At 40.3% G+C, this 13,725-nt stretch overlaps 1 protein-coding gene across 1 annotated transcript; it reads right to left on the bottom strand.

Annotated features, from left to right (window-relative positions):
- Window positions 1–1,337: 1,337 nt before the first annotated feature.
- Window positions 1,338–2,917, bottom strand: LOC108145049 (60S ribosomal protein L5). The gene is given in 7 exon segments (XM_017270229.2): window positions 1,338–1,601; window positions 1,815–1,922; window positions 1,924–2,028; window positions 2,030–2,254; window positions 2,319–2,582; window positions 2,762–2,794; window positions 2,853–2,917. Coding segments are annotated over 6 exon segments (900 nt in total). The 5' UTR covers window positions 2,765–2,794; window positions 2,853–2,917; the 3' UTR covers window positions 1,338–1,406.
- Window positions 2,918–13,725: the final 10,808 nt, after the last annotated feature.

Below are 13,725 nucleotides of genomic sequence, written 5' to 3'. Positions count from 1 at the left end.
GAGCGAAATTTCGTCATGGTGATCTAGTTGACTCGATCTTACTCGTGTTAGAACTCTGGTGCTGACGGCATTAGGTGTAGTTTAAGGAGTGGTTACAAAGGAAAATTAGACTTAGGTTCACTTATTACTTGGGGAAAAAATTTTTTATTTTTATTTTATTTTATTTAAATTCGACTTCTTTACAACTTAATGACTTAATCTCTGAACTGCTGAAATTCAGTCAGCGGTTCGTAAGCTGTTCCATTGAAATTTTAGCAGTTCAGCAGACCAAAGGCTGCTAAAAAATGAGGAACTGCTGAAAAGCCACGATAGTGGCTCTGTTATAATAAAATGAATAAGGCAACACAGGTCCCAACATGAAAGTTACCACAAAAAATATGCAAATAATATACATAGTTAAGTTTAGTCGTTTTGGAGAATATCCAAAGTATAAGTTGTTTTCGTACGTTTTCCATTACTAGAAATGCAGTTTGTATTACAAGGCGGCCATGCCTATTGAAAGTAATCCAAGTTGTAATCCATTCTCCTGATTTCTGGAGGTAAAGTAATGCATTCGTAATTGTAGGGTAAGTGAACATTATACGATTTTCGCCTCCTCCCTTCCCGTCGGTCACACAAGAGCTGTCTCTTGTCGCGTCTTGAATTATTTAAACACGAAGATTACAATGTGTGAATGGAAACAACCTTGTGTAAAATCTGATATTTCAACTTTGACAGCATATTTCAAAGACCGAATTGGGGACTATTCAACTGTCTTAAGTTGGTTGAGTATCTGAAAAGCCGAATGGTCGCCATTTCTACTAATTTTTAAAAGGCAACACAGGTCCCAACATAAAAGTATTCAACAAATATATGCAAACAAAGAAATTTAGACGGTTCGTTGCTTAATGTAACATTCTAAACATCTTTGTTTGCTTATACCAAATAGTTCCTACAATTCACGTAAAAGCTAAGTCGAGCAATGCTAGAACAATTGACTAGTAGCTGTTGTTGAATATTCAACAGTTTAAAGATTCAGACATTTAAGGAACATCCAAAATATTCAACATATTGTTTCGATTGAAAACTACTTTTCTGAAAAGTTTTCGGATTTAAAAAATGTACTTTGAGTTATTTTTCGAAAAAATTGTTCATAGTATTGACAATCAAAATCTGTTGCAAAAGTGAGAGACATATGTAGTTTCTTAATCAATATTGTCCAAAAAATCCCGATTACGTGCCGACCATAATATTTTGGGCACCCAAATCAAACAACTCCTACCACCGCCATCGTTGTTTTCTACCTTAAATATTGTTAAGACTAGAAATGACTGACTCAAATGACTTAAATGCATGCGTAGTATTGGCAATTTCAAATGTTTATTTATTTTCATATCAATCTGAATTGCAACGAGTGACAAGCGTTTCTAGGCCTCTGTCTCCGACTGGAGTTTGACCACATAAGCTGCCTTGTGGGCGGCAATCTTGGTTTTGCGTTGCTCGTTTGTGAGTTTCTTAGCGTTCCACCTCTTCTTCGTAACGCCAGAAACCTTCTTAGCGGTCACCTTATGGGTAGGGTCGTTACGAATTGCCTGGTGGGCTTTTTTATAGATATCCTCAAGCTGAAAAAGTAAGAAGTGATTAACATTTATTGAACTGACTATACGGACGGAATGTGCAACCATAACAGGAAGTTCAGTTTGTTAAGCGTCAGAACTTCGAACACAGTTTACTGCTTTTATGTGGTCCACTAGTGGCACAGGCTGCGTTGTTGGAAGCAAAACGCAGCTGTAATTTAAAAAGTGGACGTCGGGAGAAATTATGCTTGTACTCACATCATCAGCACGTATGCCCAACTTGATGTAACGGCTAAATTGGCGCTTGAAGCTTTCCTCGTCCTCCTCTTCGAGAATGCGCATGTAGTCGGCAACATGTTGGCCAAAAAATATGAGCGCGATGCACATCGGCATTGAAGCTTTTGGTCTCTGCCGAATAGCCGGGAAAACGCTTTACTGAGTGGGGAATGTTTAAACCACCATCAACAGCTCCCCTTCATGGCACCGAACACTCGAGCTCCTGTTGTTGTGCGAGCCAGTCCAACATCCAAGAAGCAACGGAAAGCGCCCGGGCCGTCGTCGACGGGCTCTACGTTGAACTCCTCGCCAGTCACCTCTGTACATCCTGCATAAAGCGAGTCAAGGCCCAACTTGTTAAGTACACGACGGGCGACCAGCAGGCCGGTGCAATATGCAGCAGCGTAGTTGGTCAAACCGACCTGAAACAAAATTAGGATGTCCGTAGTGTTTAGTTTGTCAAATATGTACATTGCTTTTACCCACCAGAACCCCATACTTGGGCAGCTCATGGGAATATGCAGCGCAGACTACGCGATCTCCCTCGATGCGAGCGTAGGCGATCTGCACAGTAATGTCCTTATTGGACAGACGCACAATCAAACGATACTTGGGAGTGTTGTACTTGTTCTTGTCCTGGAACGTTAAACGCTTCCTAGCGTAGTAATCAGTCTTGCCCTCCCGACGCCTGCGGAACTTGACCTGATACCTCTTGAAGTACTGCTTGTTCTTGACTACCTTAACGAAACCCTGCACAAGCAACGCATACAAACAGATATAAAATTCAGTTAGAAAATGAATTCGACTGATAGGTCAACATTTTTTACAGTAGAAATTTTTTTATCCCTACACGTGGAATACTGTTGCAGGTTATTTAAACAATGTTTTCAAGTTTAACAAAAGTGTTCCTCTCCTTTACAGGAACCCACCATTTTTATCCTCGATAAAAATATTTATCACCGCTAAAAATGGAAACAAATTATTATTAAATAACGTGGAGCACAAAATGATTGCACGCACCTTGCCGGAAACTGCTAGCGAAAAGAAAGAAAAGAGAGAGGCATTCAACACGGGTTTAGAATAAGTACTAAAATATACCTCTTAAATATTTTTCTAACACCCTATTCCCACACAGTACATCGGTTGGAAACGGTTGGGATTTTTACAAATGTGAAACGCGAGTCCCACAGAACACAGCCACACCTGATACGGGTATAATAACCTGATTCCATTGCCGCATTAGTGGACTTTTTAAATGTGCCTGATTTAGCATTTAGCTACAGCTACTCCGACATGTGAGTGGCACGAACAGCTGATCTGAATTTCTTTACTTTTGAATTTTGGAAAATCCGAAAGAAATTAATTAAAAATAATGAATATTAGTGACCGAGGCGTTTGCCAACTTGGACGACAAGCAAGAAACAAGATGCTCTTGATTAACGAGTTTGCAATGGAGACTAGCACAGTTTACAAAAAAGGAAAGGATCCCCGTATATGTGGGAGTTATTTTATGCCAGAGATCCAGCAGTAATGCATTGAGTTCCTACGAGCAGAATTTGAAGCGTGCGCTCTTGGTTTTAGTAGTTTTTAAACAAAATAGATTTTATATTCAAAAGATATCAAAAATTGCGCTAACCTTGCATATTGAAAACAGCTGTTGTAGTAATGGCACAACAAAACATCGTTAAACATCGGTATTTTCTGGTATTTATTCTTAAAACGTTCTGGGCGAATAGTATTTAATCGCATTTAATTATCGCACTTATTTTAAATACGGCATTTGTTCTTTTGGTATTCCCTGTGTAAATAAATGCGCATTAGGCTAAATGCGTTAAAATGCGCCAATAGAATCAAGCTATTTCATTACATTGTTCGCCTTATTCATTGACAGAAACCATTATACTGTTTGAGGTTTTTTTGGAAATCAGTTCACGGTTACACTGCCTTTTAAAGTTAAATTCAAACTTTATTGTTTCGTTTACTTTTTTGTGCTTTTCCCGCTTATATTAGCGTTTAAAAATTTTCAGTTGCTACTTTTCCGTTTTGTCGTCAACTCTAATGACTGAGCAAAATTGAACTTTTTTAAAACACTTATTTTTACTCTTGGGTATCTGGCCTTGTCAATTTTCTTCATTCATAATTTGAAATCGTCAAACGTTTGACTTGCTCGCACTTATGTAAAATCGTTTAGTTAAAAAAATTATGAGCAACGAATAGGCCAACAAAGTAGTGTCATAAGCATATGATCTAAGCAGCTGTGGCTCATCAAAACATATACCAAAAACACTGTTGGTGTAAAGTTTGTTTATCAGAGCATATCTGTCTACTTGATTTTCGTTTCTAATAGTGTATTTCCACAGAGATCCATCCACCTTCCACTATCCGTTGAAGAGATGTTCCTTAAGGTTTTGCCGTTCCAAAAATTTCCTCGGTAGTCCGCCGTTAAAATTTGACGGACTTTGACGGACCAATTTATGCTATAGTTAGCCGATATTTCTGTGGTGCCTCCCTGAAAAACCGTAGGGATTTTTGAAAAAAATGAAACTCCGGTGTCCACAGAGCACATATACCTTCTTTTTTCAGCTGATCTGAAATACTGCGGCTAGTCAAAACGTAAACAATGTCAACAGATAAGTCTATACTAACATTTTATTGTAAAAAGAATGCTACACCTTTTACAAAGTCCTATTTTGTTGTTCTGTGTTATTAAAGCGGGTTCTGAGTGATAACAATAAACAATATACCAACTATTTTGGCAGTATATTCAAAATATTTGAATAACGACGAATTGGAGCAGTTCAAAGTCATTTTTTCTACCAAAGAGCAATATCACGAAGTATTTGGATGGTGGTGAGTCCTCTTATTATAAATTACGGTTAAGTAGGACTTTAATATTAAAATTAAACGATACGGGGCATTTCGGGAGAAGAAAATACCTGAAAACAACGACGATTTTTTCAAAGAAAGCTTTCAGACGGAGGACCTTTTGGTTTTTTGGTGGATTGAGTAGAATTCTGCGGAAGCAGAAAACGAACAAATTTTCCCTGAATAGGGTCCGGCTCTCATTATCGAGTTTGCATGTGAGGTTATGTCATCCGACTTCTAACTCGCAAAAAAAGTGAACGAAGACGTCAAGGGATTCACTTGGAAAGATATCAATTTATAAAATGGTTATAAAAATATATTATTATCAGATGAGTGTCATATCAAAATAACACCCACCGCAGCAGAAGCAGTCGCTCACCATAACTACAAAAGTTGGTACTCAAATGTAATTCTCGCTCTCGTGGATTACAGGTAGGCTACTTAGCTACATTTTAAGTGTTTAACAATCTTTTTAATTCAGAATAATTTTATATATTCTACAGATACAGATTTTTCCATATAAGCTCTGCAGCCGAAGATTTTTCAAAAGTCGTACCTGGCAAGGAAAATGGCAGGTTCCGAATTATTAGCAAAGGACTTCACAGTCACCATTAAAACGACATTGCATTTTTTTTTTCTTTTTTTTTGGATTCCCTTAACTGCTCATTGTTTTTCTGCCAATTGTCGAGCAGAAGATCCATGTCCAAAGTCCACCTCAGCTTGCCACGGTCTGATTTTGGAGTACCGATTGTGAAATTAAATACCAGTGAATAACTATAAATTTAAGGAACCTAATATTGCATACCTGTGGTTTTGGCGCCTTTCATTTTTCCATTGCTCCTTGCCATTATTGTTTACGTTTTTGTAGTGAATGCTCAAAATTTCTCTGTTAAGAAAAATATTGTATATATCTGCTCCACAGGGATTCATCCATCTCCCACCATCCGTTGAACGGAAGTTCCATAAGGTTTTGCCGTTCAAGAAATTTCCCAGTTAGTCCGCCGTTAAAATTTGACGGACTTTGACGGACTAATTTACGCAATAGTAGACAATAGTTAAACACAAACAAATATGGTTGACTTGTTGATTTTGTTTATGTTTTGTCGAGTCAGAGCTGTTTAGAACAGCTTTTACCGGTGGGTTGATGGTGGAAATGCTCTGTAAAAATCGGAGTTTTCCATTTATCAAAAATCCCAACCGTTTTTAACTATAGCATAATAATAGCCATGGCATGGCAAAACCTTACGGACCATCTTTGAAAGAGATGGTGGATGGTTCTCTGTGCGACTAGTCCATAAGCCTGTAACAATCCGATATGCTTGGACGAAATAAATGTTCGCGCAATTTTGTTAGTTTGTGCCAGCTTGTCCTAGATGGTGGATTACTGTTTCTAACAGCACTTTTTTAACTAATATTAAGCCGATGTTCGTAACAAGCAACACCAATATTATTGAGCGAAACAATTTTAATAACATGTCCTCTATCTAAAAGCATGATGCCATTGGACGTTTTTGGTATTTTTAAATGTGCCTGTTTCCATTCTTCCATATACATAGCTGAATGCGAATGTTTTTTCCTTCCAAATGTCCACTAATAGCGTATTTCTACGTATTTCTTTTGCCGTTACAAAAATTCCCAGTTAGTTAAAATTTACGAACTTTGACGGTGTAATTTATGCGATAGTTAGCCCATGTTTTTTCGGTCAAACTCTAAATTCTTCCTCTTGACAGTGAAAATTTAAGCATTCACAACGAAAACGTAAACAATGATGACTAGGAACAATTGAAAAATAGAAGGCGCCGAAGAGGTATGCAACAGGTCGATGGTACAAGAACAGCCAGTGGCAAGCTGAGGTGGACATTGGAGATGGAGATGCTGCTCAGACATTTGGCAGGAAAGTTTAGAGCAATTGCGTGGAACCCAAAAAAATGTCCATGTGTACATGGAGCTGGCCCAGACCATAATGGAGGCTGGACATGATGTGTCCTATAAAACTGAGAAGCTTACAAAGAAGTACAGGTAATAATTATAAGCGTGGGCAATCTATTCCATTATATTTTTCCTTGCAGGCAGGAAAAAAATAAAATTGGGCCAACCGGGGGCTCCTTCTGTGTGGCACCACTACAAGTCGCTGAACTCATTTTTGAAATCCTTCCGCATCCACAAAATGCAAAACCACATGGAGCAAAACACGGTGGATAACGAGAGTTTGTATGTTTCCATTTGTGTTGTTTACAAGTAATTAATAACATGTATTATTTGCAGACACTGTGGAGAACATTGTGTAAGCATTGGGCATGGAGCCCGACGATATTGAAGTCTCCAACTGCAGCGAGAGCAAACGCTCAGGTAGCACTGTGCTTTCAGCGAATCGGGCTAAGGTGGACCACAAGGCCGAGTAAGTGCAGATTGCTAGAGAAAGGTTGGAGGAGCAGAAAGCACAAACGGATATCCTGGCGAAAATGGCAGAAAGCCAGGCCCGGTTTTAATTGAGTTGCTGCAGATATTAAGAAGCTCAAAAAATTTTATTAATTTAGAATAGATATTAATTTTAAGAAATATGGGAATTAAAAAGATAATAAAATGAAATTTGAAGTAAAAATGAAACAAAAACGAACATTATTATACTCAAAGAAATTTATTTGTTTCCATTTAGGCAATATTGTGCGATAGCTGATCTATTTTTCTCTGCCGGTTGGCTGAAATTTGATATTATAATATAATATTATATTATTCCGATCTGGTTGTTTTTCAAGTCATTTGCAGTTAATTGCCAGTTATCATTGATGATGCAGTTGTGTTCAATCAATGTATTATGTAGATCACAGCAGGCTAGAATGACCGCATTATTCTTTTTATGGTGCCTGTCAACACCTTTCCGAATAAATCGGAACCTAGCATTTTCCACCAGTCGCTTAGCCTATTACAATCTTTTAATTAAAATTTCGATGTTCCACGGATGCGGTTGTGAAAAATGGGTAGGGCTTCATTTGCGTTTGGGAAAATCTAAAAGCCGAGTCCGCAAAAGGCACTCCGGTTTTTTTCTGAAGGAACGGTGAAGATCAAATTTTCTTGGCCAGGCTAAACTTCAGGAACATTTGTGAATCGTTGCATCGCCCTGCAGACCTGATGTTTACATAGGTAAATCTGTGTCTGTAGTAAATAAAAAAAATATAATGCATTTAGAAGATTGTTAAGCACTTTAATAAAGGTAGCTTGCCTGAAATCCACGTGAGCGAATTGTACTACTACCACCCTTTGAAATTATGGTGGTCGACTGCTTCTTCTACTGCCGGCTTTTTTTCAATATGGCATCCATCTAAAAATGAAATATCTTACAACAATGAACTGATTGATGAATTGATTTTTTACCAAATGCACCTAGACATTGGGGAAACCCAATTGCTTCGAACTTCTTTTCGGGAGTTAGGAAGTCGGGTGACATAAATTCACCAGAAAACTCGGCAATGAGAGCCCGGCAACATTTATTGAGAATTTTACGGACAGTGCATGGAGCAACTCCGAAAAGTCTTTCGATTGTTTGGCACTCCGATGACGACCACAAGGTGTACAAGACAATGGCAATCCGCTTTTCAAGAGGAATTGCATTTCGCCAGTTGGTATCCTTTTTCCGCATAACTCCTAGTCTGGCCACCAACATAGAAAATGTCCTCTTCTCCATTCGAAAACTTTCTTTGAAGAACTCCTCGTTGAAATTTTTTTTTGCAAACATCGATGTCAAATCGATGATATTTTCAAAAACATTGAAAACATCGATGTTATGAATGTCAACTATGCCCAAGGTATCGACGGTGCCGTTAAGTTGTCTTACTACGCCCGGTAGTTCCGTTTCGTCAGAAAGGTTGATCTTATGTAAAGTGTGTTGTATGTGACTCTCGCAGCCGTATGCCACACCAGCATATTACTGAACACGTTGTCTTAAAATCAGTTATAGACAGTTTAAACGCTGTTCACAAATTGAGATTTTTAATTTCACTGATTTTGAAAATTAAAATGCTTACGTTTTTGCTTCTGATTAGGTTAGGGAAGCAAATCAAAACAGACCATGTAGAAGAACCATAAGACCTTTTTTGGCAGAAAGTGTACTAAAATTGGTTGACCATTCTTAATGATATTATCAAACTAAAGAAAAGAAAACGTGATTTTCTTATATTACAAATTTAGCAAATACCAGATCCGATGGACCATAGCTGTTGTGGGAAACTATGCTTATAAAAGGCTAATTTACCATAGTCAAGTGCTTGTATACAGAAAAAAGAGAAATTTTGTTGGGCTGTGAACTTTATCCAAGCGAATTAAAACGCATTTAGCCTAATGCGCATTTATTTACAAAGGGAATTTCATAAGGCTAAATGTCGCATTTATTTTAATGTCGCATTTAAAATAAATGCGAATAAAATCCCCCGAACATTTTTTGAAAAAATACCGGAAAATACTGATTTTTAACAGTATTTTGTTCGTGCCACCACTATAACAGCTGTTTCAAATTCTGCTCGCAGTACCACAATGCATTACTGCTGGATATCTGGCAGGAAAACACTCCCACATATACGAGGATCCTTGCTCGTTTTTAGAAACTGTAGTGCTCTCCTTTGTAAGCCCGTCAAACAACACCATCAGCTCCCTTTCCTTGTCGTCCAAGTGGCAAATGCCTCGGTCGCATTATGGATGTCCTGTTGGGCATTTAAGATATCCGTAAACTCTCTCATATTCATGATTTTTGATTCATTTCGTTTTGATTTGCGAAAATTTAAAAAGTAAACAAACCCAAATCAGCTGTTTGTGCCACTCACATTTCGGAGTAGCATTAGCTAAATGCTAAAGCGCCAATGAAATCAGGCACATTTAAAAAAGTCTACTAATGCGGCAATAAAATCAGGCTAATATTAATTTTTTCTCTAACCGCAGCCAAAATATTTGTGAAATTCAAAGAACTTAGATTTTTCACTTTAACGCAATAAATTTTTTGAAAAAGAAGAAAACTTTAACGGTTAACGGTGGCAGTTTGAGTTCGAATTTTACTTTTTCATCGGCGTCCTGGATTTATCCACCAAAATATTGTGTATAGGCTATAAGCTTTCGTTGTGCTAATACACAAAATCCACAGAGCACATCATAGTGGAACGGCAGGTATTTTTACATATGTAATATTCCATATGTAATAATTCCAAATGTAATAGTTCCATTGGCGCATTTAACTTAATGCGCATTTACTTACACATAGGGCAAATTGCCGCATATAAAATAAATGCGAAAATTAAAGGCGACTTCAAATCATTCGCCCCGAACTTTTTAAAAAATACCGAAAAATACCGATACTTGATGGTATTTTGCTAGTGCTACCACTACAACAGCTGATTTCGATACGCAAGAATGGCCGAATTTTCGATTTCTTTCAAATAAAAATCTATTTTGCATAAAAATTACCAAAAAAACAAGAGCACCCGCAGCAAATCCTGGTCGCAGTATTACAATACATTATCATATTCATGATTTTTAATTCATTTCATTTGGATTTGCGACGGTTCAAAAGGAAACAAACCCAGATCAGCTGTTTGTGCCACACACATGTTGGAGTAACTTTAGCTAAATGCTAATGCGGCAATGGATTATTCCCAAAGTGTGTTTAGCCGATTTTTTAAATGCAAATTAGAAAAACATGCAGACGTCGAACATGCTCAAATCCTTTTTATATAGTAGATTTTTCTATTATTATTGTGTATTGTGTTTGCGCTTAAAAATTAAATTTACACAATTGGGAGCAGACAAATCTTCATAGCCAAAATAAAATGTAAGCAATCGATTGTTACCTATTGCAATGAGATCACTGTAAGCTCCAGCTGCCGGAATTAACATCTCTCTCTCTAGTCGGTTCTTTTTTGGCATTTATATATTCCTTGAAAAGCTGGGGGGGTTGGCGGATTTCTGCCCCTGGAGGATGCTGGTGGAAATGGCGACTCGCTGGGTTCTTTTTTTGGTAAATGTGATTTTTATTTCATATGACTTATTTCACTTAACTTGCACAACTTCACTTTGTGGCTTCGAACTTAGAACTCCTTAACTCTACTTAAATCTAATGCTAGGAGAGCGGGGGTGGAGACTGTTAACAGACCGAGAGCGAGATGAGAGTTCATCGGACATTCTCCCCTCCTTGCGACGGCAAACGTAGCAACCAAGTTTTCCACTCGTCTGGCGCCTTAAGATTGTCTACAGGATCCCGAGACAATCCAGCCGAACACAGTGCTTTGTGCGACAGGCAGCCCCTCATCCAGATTTAGGAACCCGGGTTGGATGACATCACGATAGACGTCAGAGCCCAACACCAGGGATATCGTCGCCGGGCGATGAAACTGTTCATCAGCAAGACAGATATCATTAAACCTAGCGCGAACATCGTCGGCTAGTGCACGGATTGGAGTGCGAGTGGAGCAGTTGGGGCTGACCTTGCGCACCACGTCGATTTTGAAGGTGCCTGTTCGTGACCTTATCGTCGCCGAACAGACCGTCTGGTCTCCGACGCTTGTCGTGGGGAGCCGGAACGCCGCAGCGAGCGATCTATCAATGGTGCTCACCGGGGAGCACGGGTCGATCAGGACACCCGTCTCGTATTTATTGGTTCCTGTGTCGAGAACCACGATGGCCGTCGGGATGATTTGCACACTCCGATGCTGCAACAGAGACGCCACAGATGGAGCTGCAGTTGGCGCTTCGGCCTGGTCGGAATGCCGGGAACGATTCCGCGAGCTGGGTGTTGGACCCCGAGAGCGTGAGCCGGAAGCTGATGGTCGTGATGCAGTTACCGAAGGTCGCACTGGAGAAATTGACTGGCGTCGCGAACTGGAAGACTCGCGCATATGGAGCAACGTGTGGTGGTCCTGCCCACATTTTTTGCACGTGTCTCCGCTGCGACATACTTCTTCGGAGTGCTGATGTGCCAGGCAATAAGCGCAGTATTTGTTAATGATAACGGCGCGTAGCCGCTTCTCAGTACTGAGCCTCAGCGGTAGGATCGAGTACCTCGGGAACGTCTGTCGTCCAGAGTTTGGGCGCTGCGAGGTCGTGGAGCCATGGTTTTAATGCTTTAATATATAAAAAAAAATAAATGATAAGTACATTTAGTGTCAATCGTGAACGAATATTGGAGCATGAGGACAGAAGGCACTATTTTGGAAGTACTGAGGCTGCCTTGGCCTCCATAGGAAGAAGTAATAGCTTATGGACGGGACGTTTAATAATTCCTCGAGCGGTACGGATTTCTACTACGCGAACTCTACTATCGGCCCCTGGAAAGACAGATACAACTCTGCCGAGCCGCCAGTCGTTTGATGGCATATTGTCTTCTTTGACGACCACCATATCATCGACTTGTATATCTTTGGACGGATTCTGCCACTTATTGCGCTTGTGCAGTTCCTTTAAATATTCCTCTTTCCATCGCGCACTGAACTGCTGATGCAGGGCCTTTAAATGTTGCCAGCGATTTATAATCGACTTAGCATCGCCCTTAATTTCGGGTTCAGCTGTGGAAAGCAACGGACCCCCAATCAGAAAGTGGCCTGGCGTTAACGCCAACAAATCAGAAGGATTTTCGGACATGGGAGACAGTGGCCTGGAATTAAGGCACGCTTCAACTTTGGCAAGAAGGGTAGAGAGCTCTTCAAACGTATACTTCCGACTTGACGTCGACTTGTAGAAAAGTGTTTTAAAGCTTTTCACTCCAGCCTCCCATAGTCCTCCCATATGTGGAGCTCCTGGTGGAATGAAACGCCACAAAAGTCCCTGATGGCTATAGGCATCGGTCACAGACTCCTTGATCGCTTGCATAAAATCACGCGAAAGTAGAGTCGCTGCCCCCACAAAGGTTTTGCCATTATCAGAATGAACCCGCTGAGGACAACCCCTCCTCGCTACGAATCGGGCAAAGGCTGCGAGGAACTTCTCGGTTGTGAGGTCGGAAGTAGGCTCTAAATGGATCGCCTTTGTGGAGAAACATACAAACACGCAAACATATCCCTTGGTAATAGTATAGTTTTTTATTTCAAATGGGCCTGCATAATCAATGCCAGTATATGTAAAAGGCCTGGAAAAGGAAACTCGATCGGTCGGAAGATCGCCCATTAATTGCGTCTGTAATTTCTTCTGTAAATAGTACACACCTTACAGGAGTTTAGCACAGCTTTTACCAGATTCTTGAGTTTAGGAATCCAATACTTCGATCGAATGAGGCGTACCACTAGTTGGTTGCCGCCATGCAGGGAAATCTGGTGTGAAAAAAGGACGAGCAGACGAGAAAGCCTACAGTTATATGGCAGTATAATAGGATGGCGCTCGTCATACTGAAGTGCTGTTGAGGCAGTAATGCGACCACATGCTCTTAACAGGCCGTGCTGGTCTAGGAATGGAAACAGGTTGGCTATCGGGCTGGACACTGGAATTGGACACTTATCGTTTAGGAATTTAAGCTCTTGGGTATATTCCTCACGTTGAGCATATAGAATAAGGGATCTTTCAGCTTCTCGGACCTCCTCCTTTGTAGGCCGGTCAGCTGGGCCCCCCTCGGCATCTTGCGGCAGCGTTGAGTGAACCGTAACACGTACGCAAGGACCCGCAGAGCCTTGTCCAATTTGGAGAATCGTTCCAGAAAATCGTCGGATAGGGCCTTTGCGAAATTGACCTTCACAGCACGCTGCTCTAAGTCTGCAACTGGAGTCGCAAGCCCCTGTGTTGGCCACTGGCCTTTTGGCTGTTGGGTGCGACCCGGGTCTTGGCGGTAAGCAGATGTGTCATAATATTATGTCCTACTTCAACCCGCATATATATTGCGGCCCCATATGCCTTCTGCGACGCATCACAAAACCCATGATGCTCGACCTTCGCCTCTGGCTGGAAACCAACCCACCTAGGAATACGGATTTGATTGAGCTCGGAATAACTGCGCAAAAACTCTTGCCATCTTTGATTCATTTCTGTGGGGATATTTTCATCTCAGCCCAAGTCTTGCAACCAA

The sequence above is a fragment of the Drosophila elegans genome, unplaced genomic scaffold (assembly GCF_018152505.1).
Source record: "Drosophila elegans isolate 14027-0461.03 unplaced genomic scaffold, ASM1815250v1 contig_519, whole genome shotgun sequence".
In the NCBI taxonomy this organism is placed as follows: Eukaryota; Metazoa; Arthropoda; class Insecta; order Diptera; family Drosophilidae; genus Drosophila; species Drosophila elegans.
Note: the sequence above shows the minus strand (reverse complement) of the source record. Positions and strands in the feature narration are given on the sequence as shown.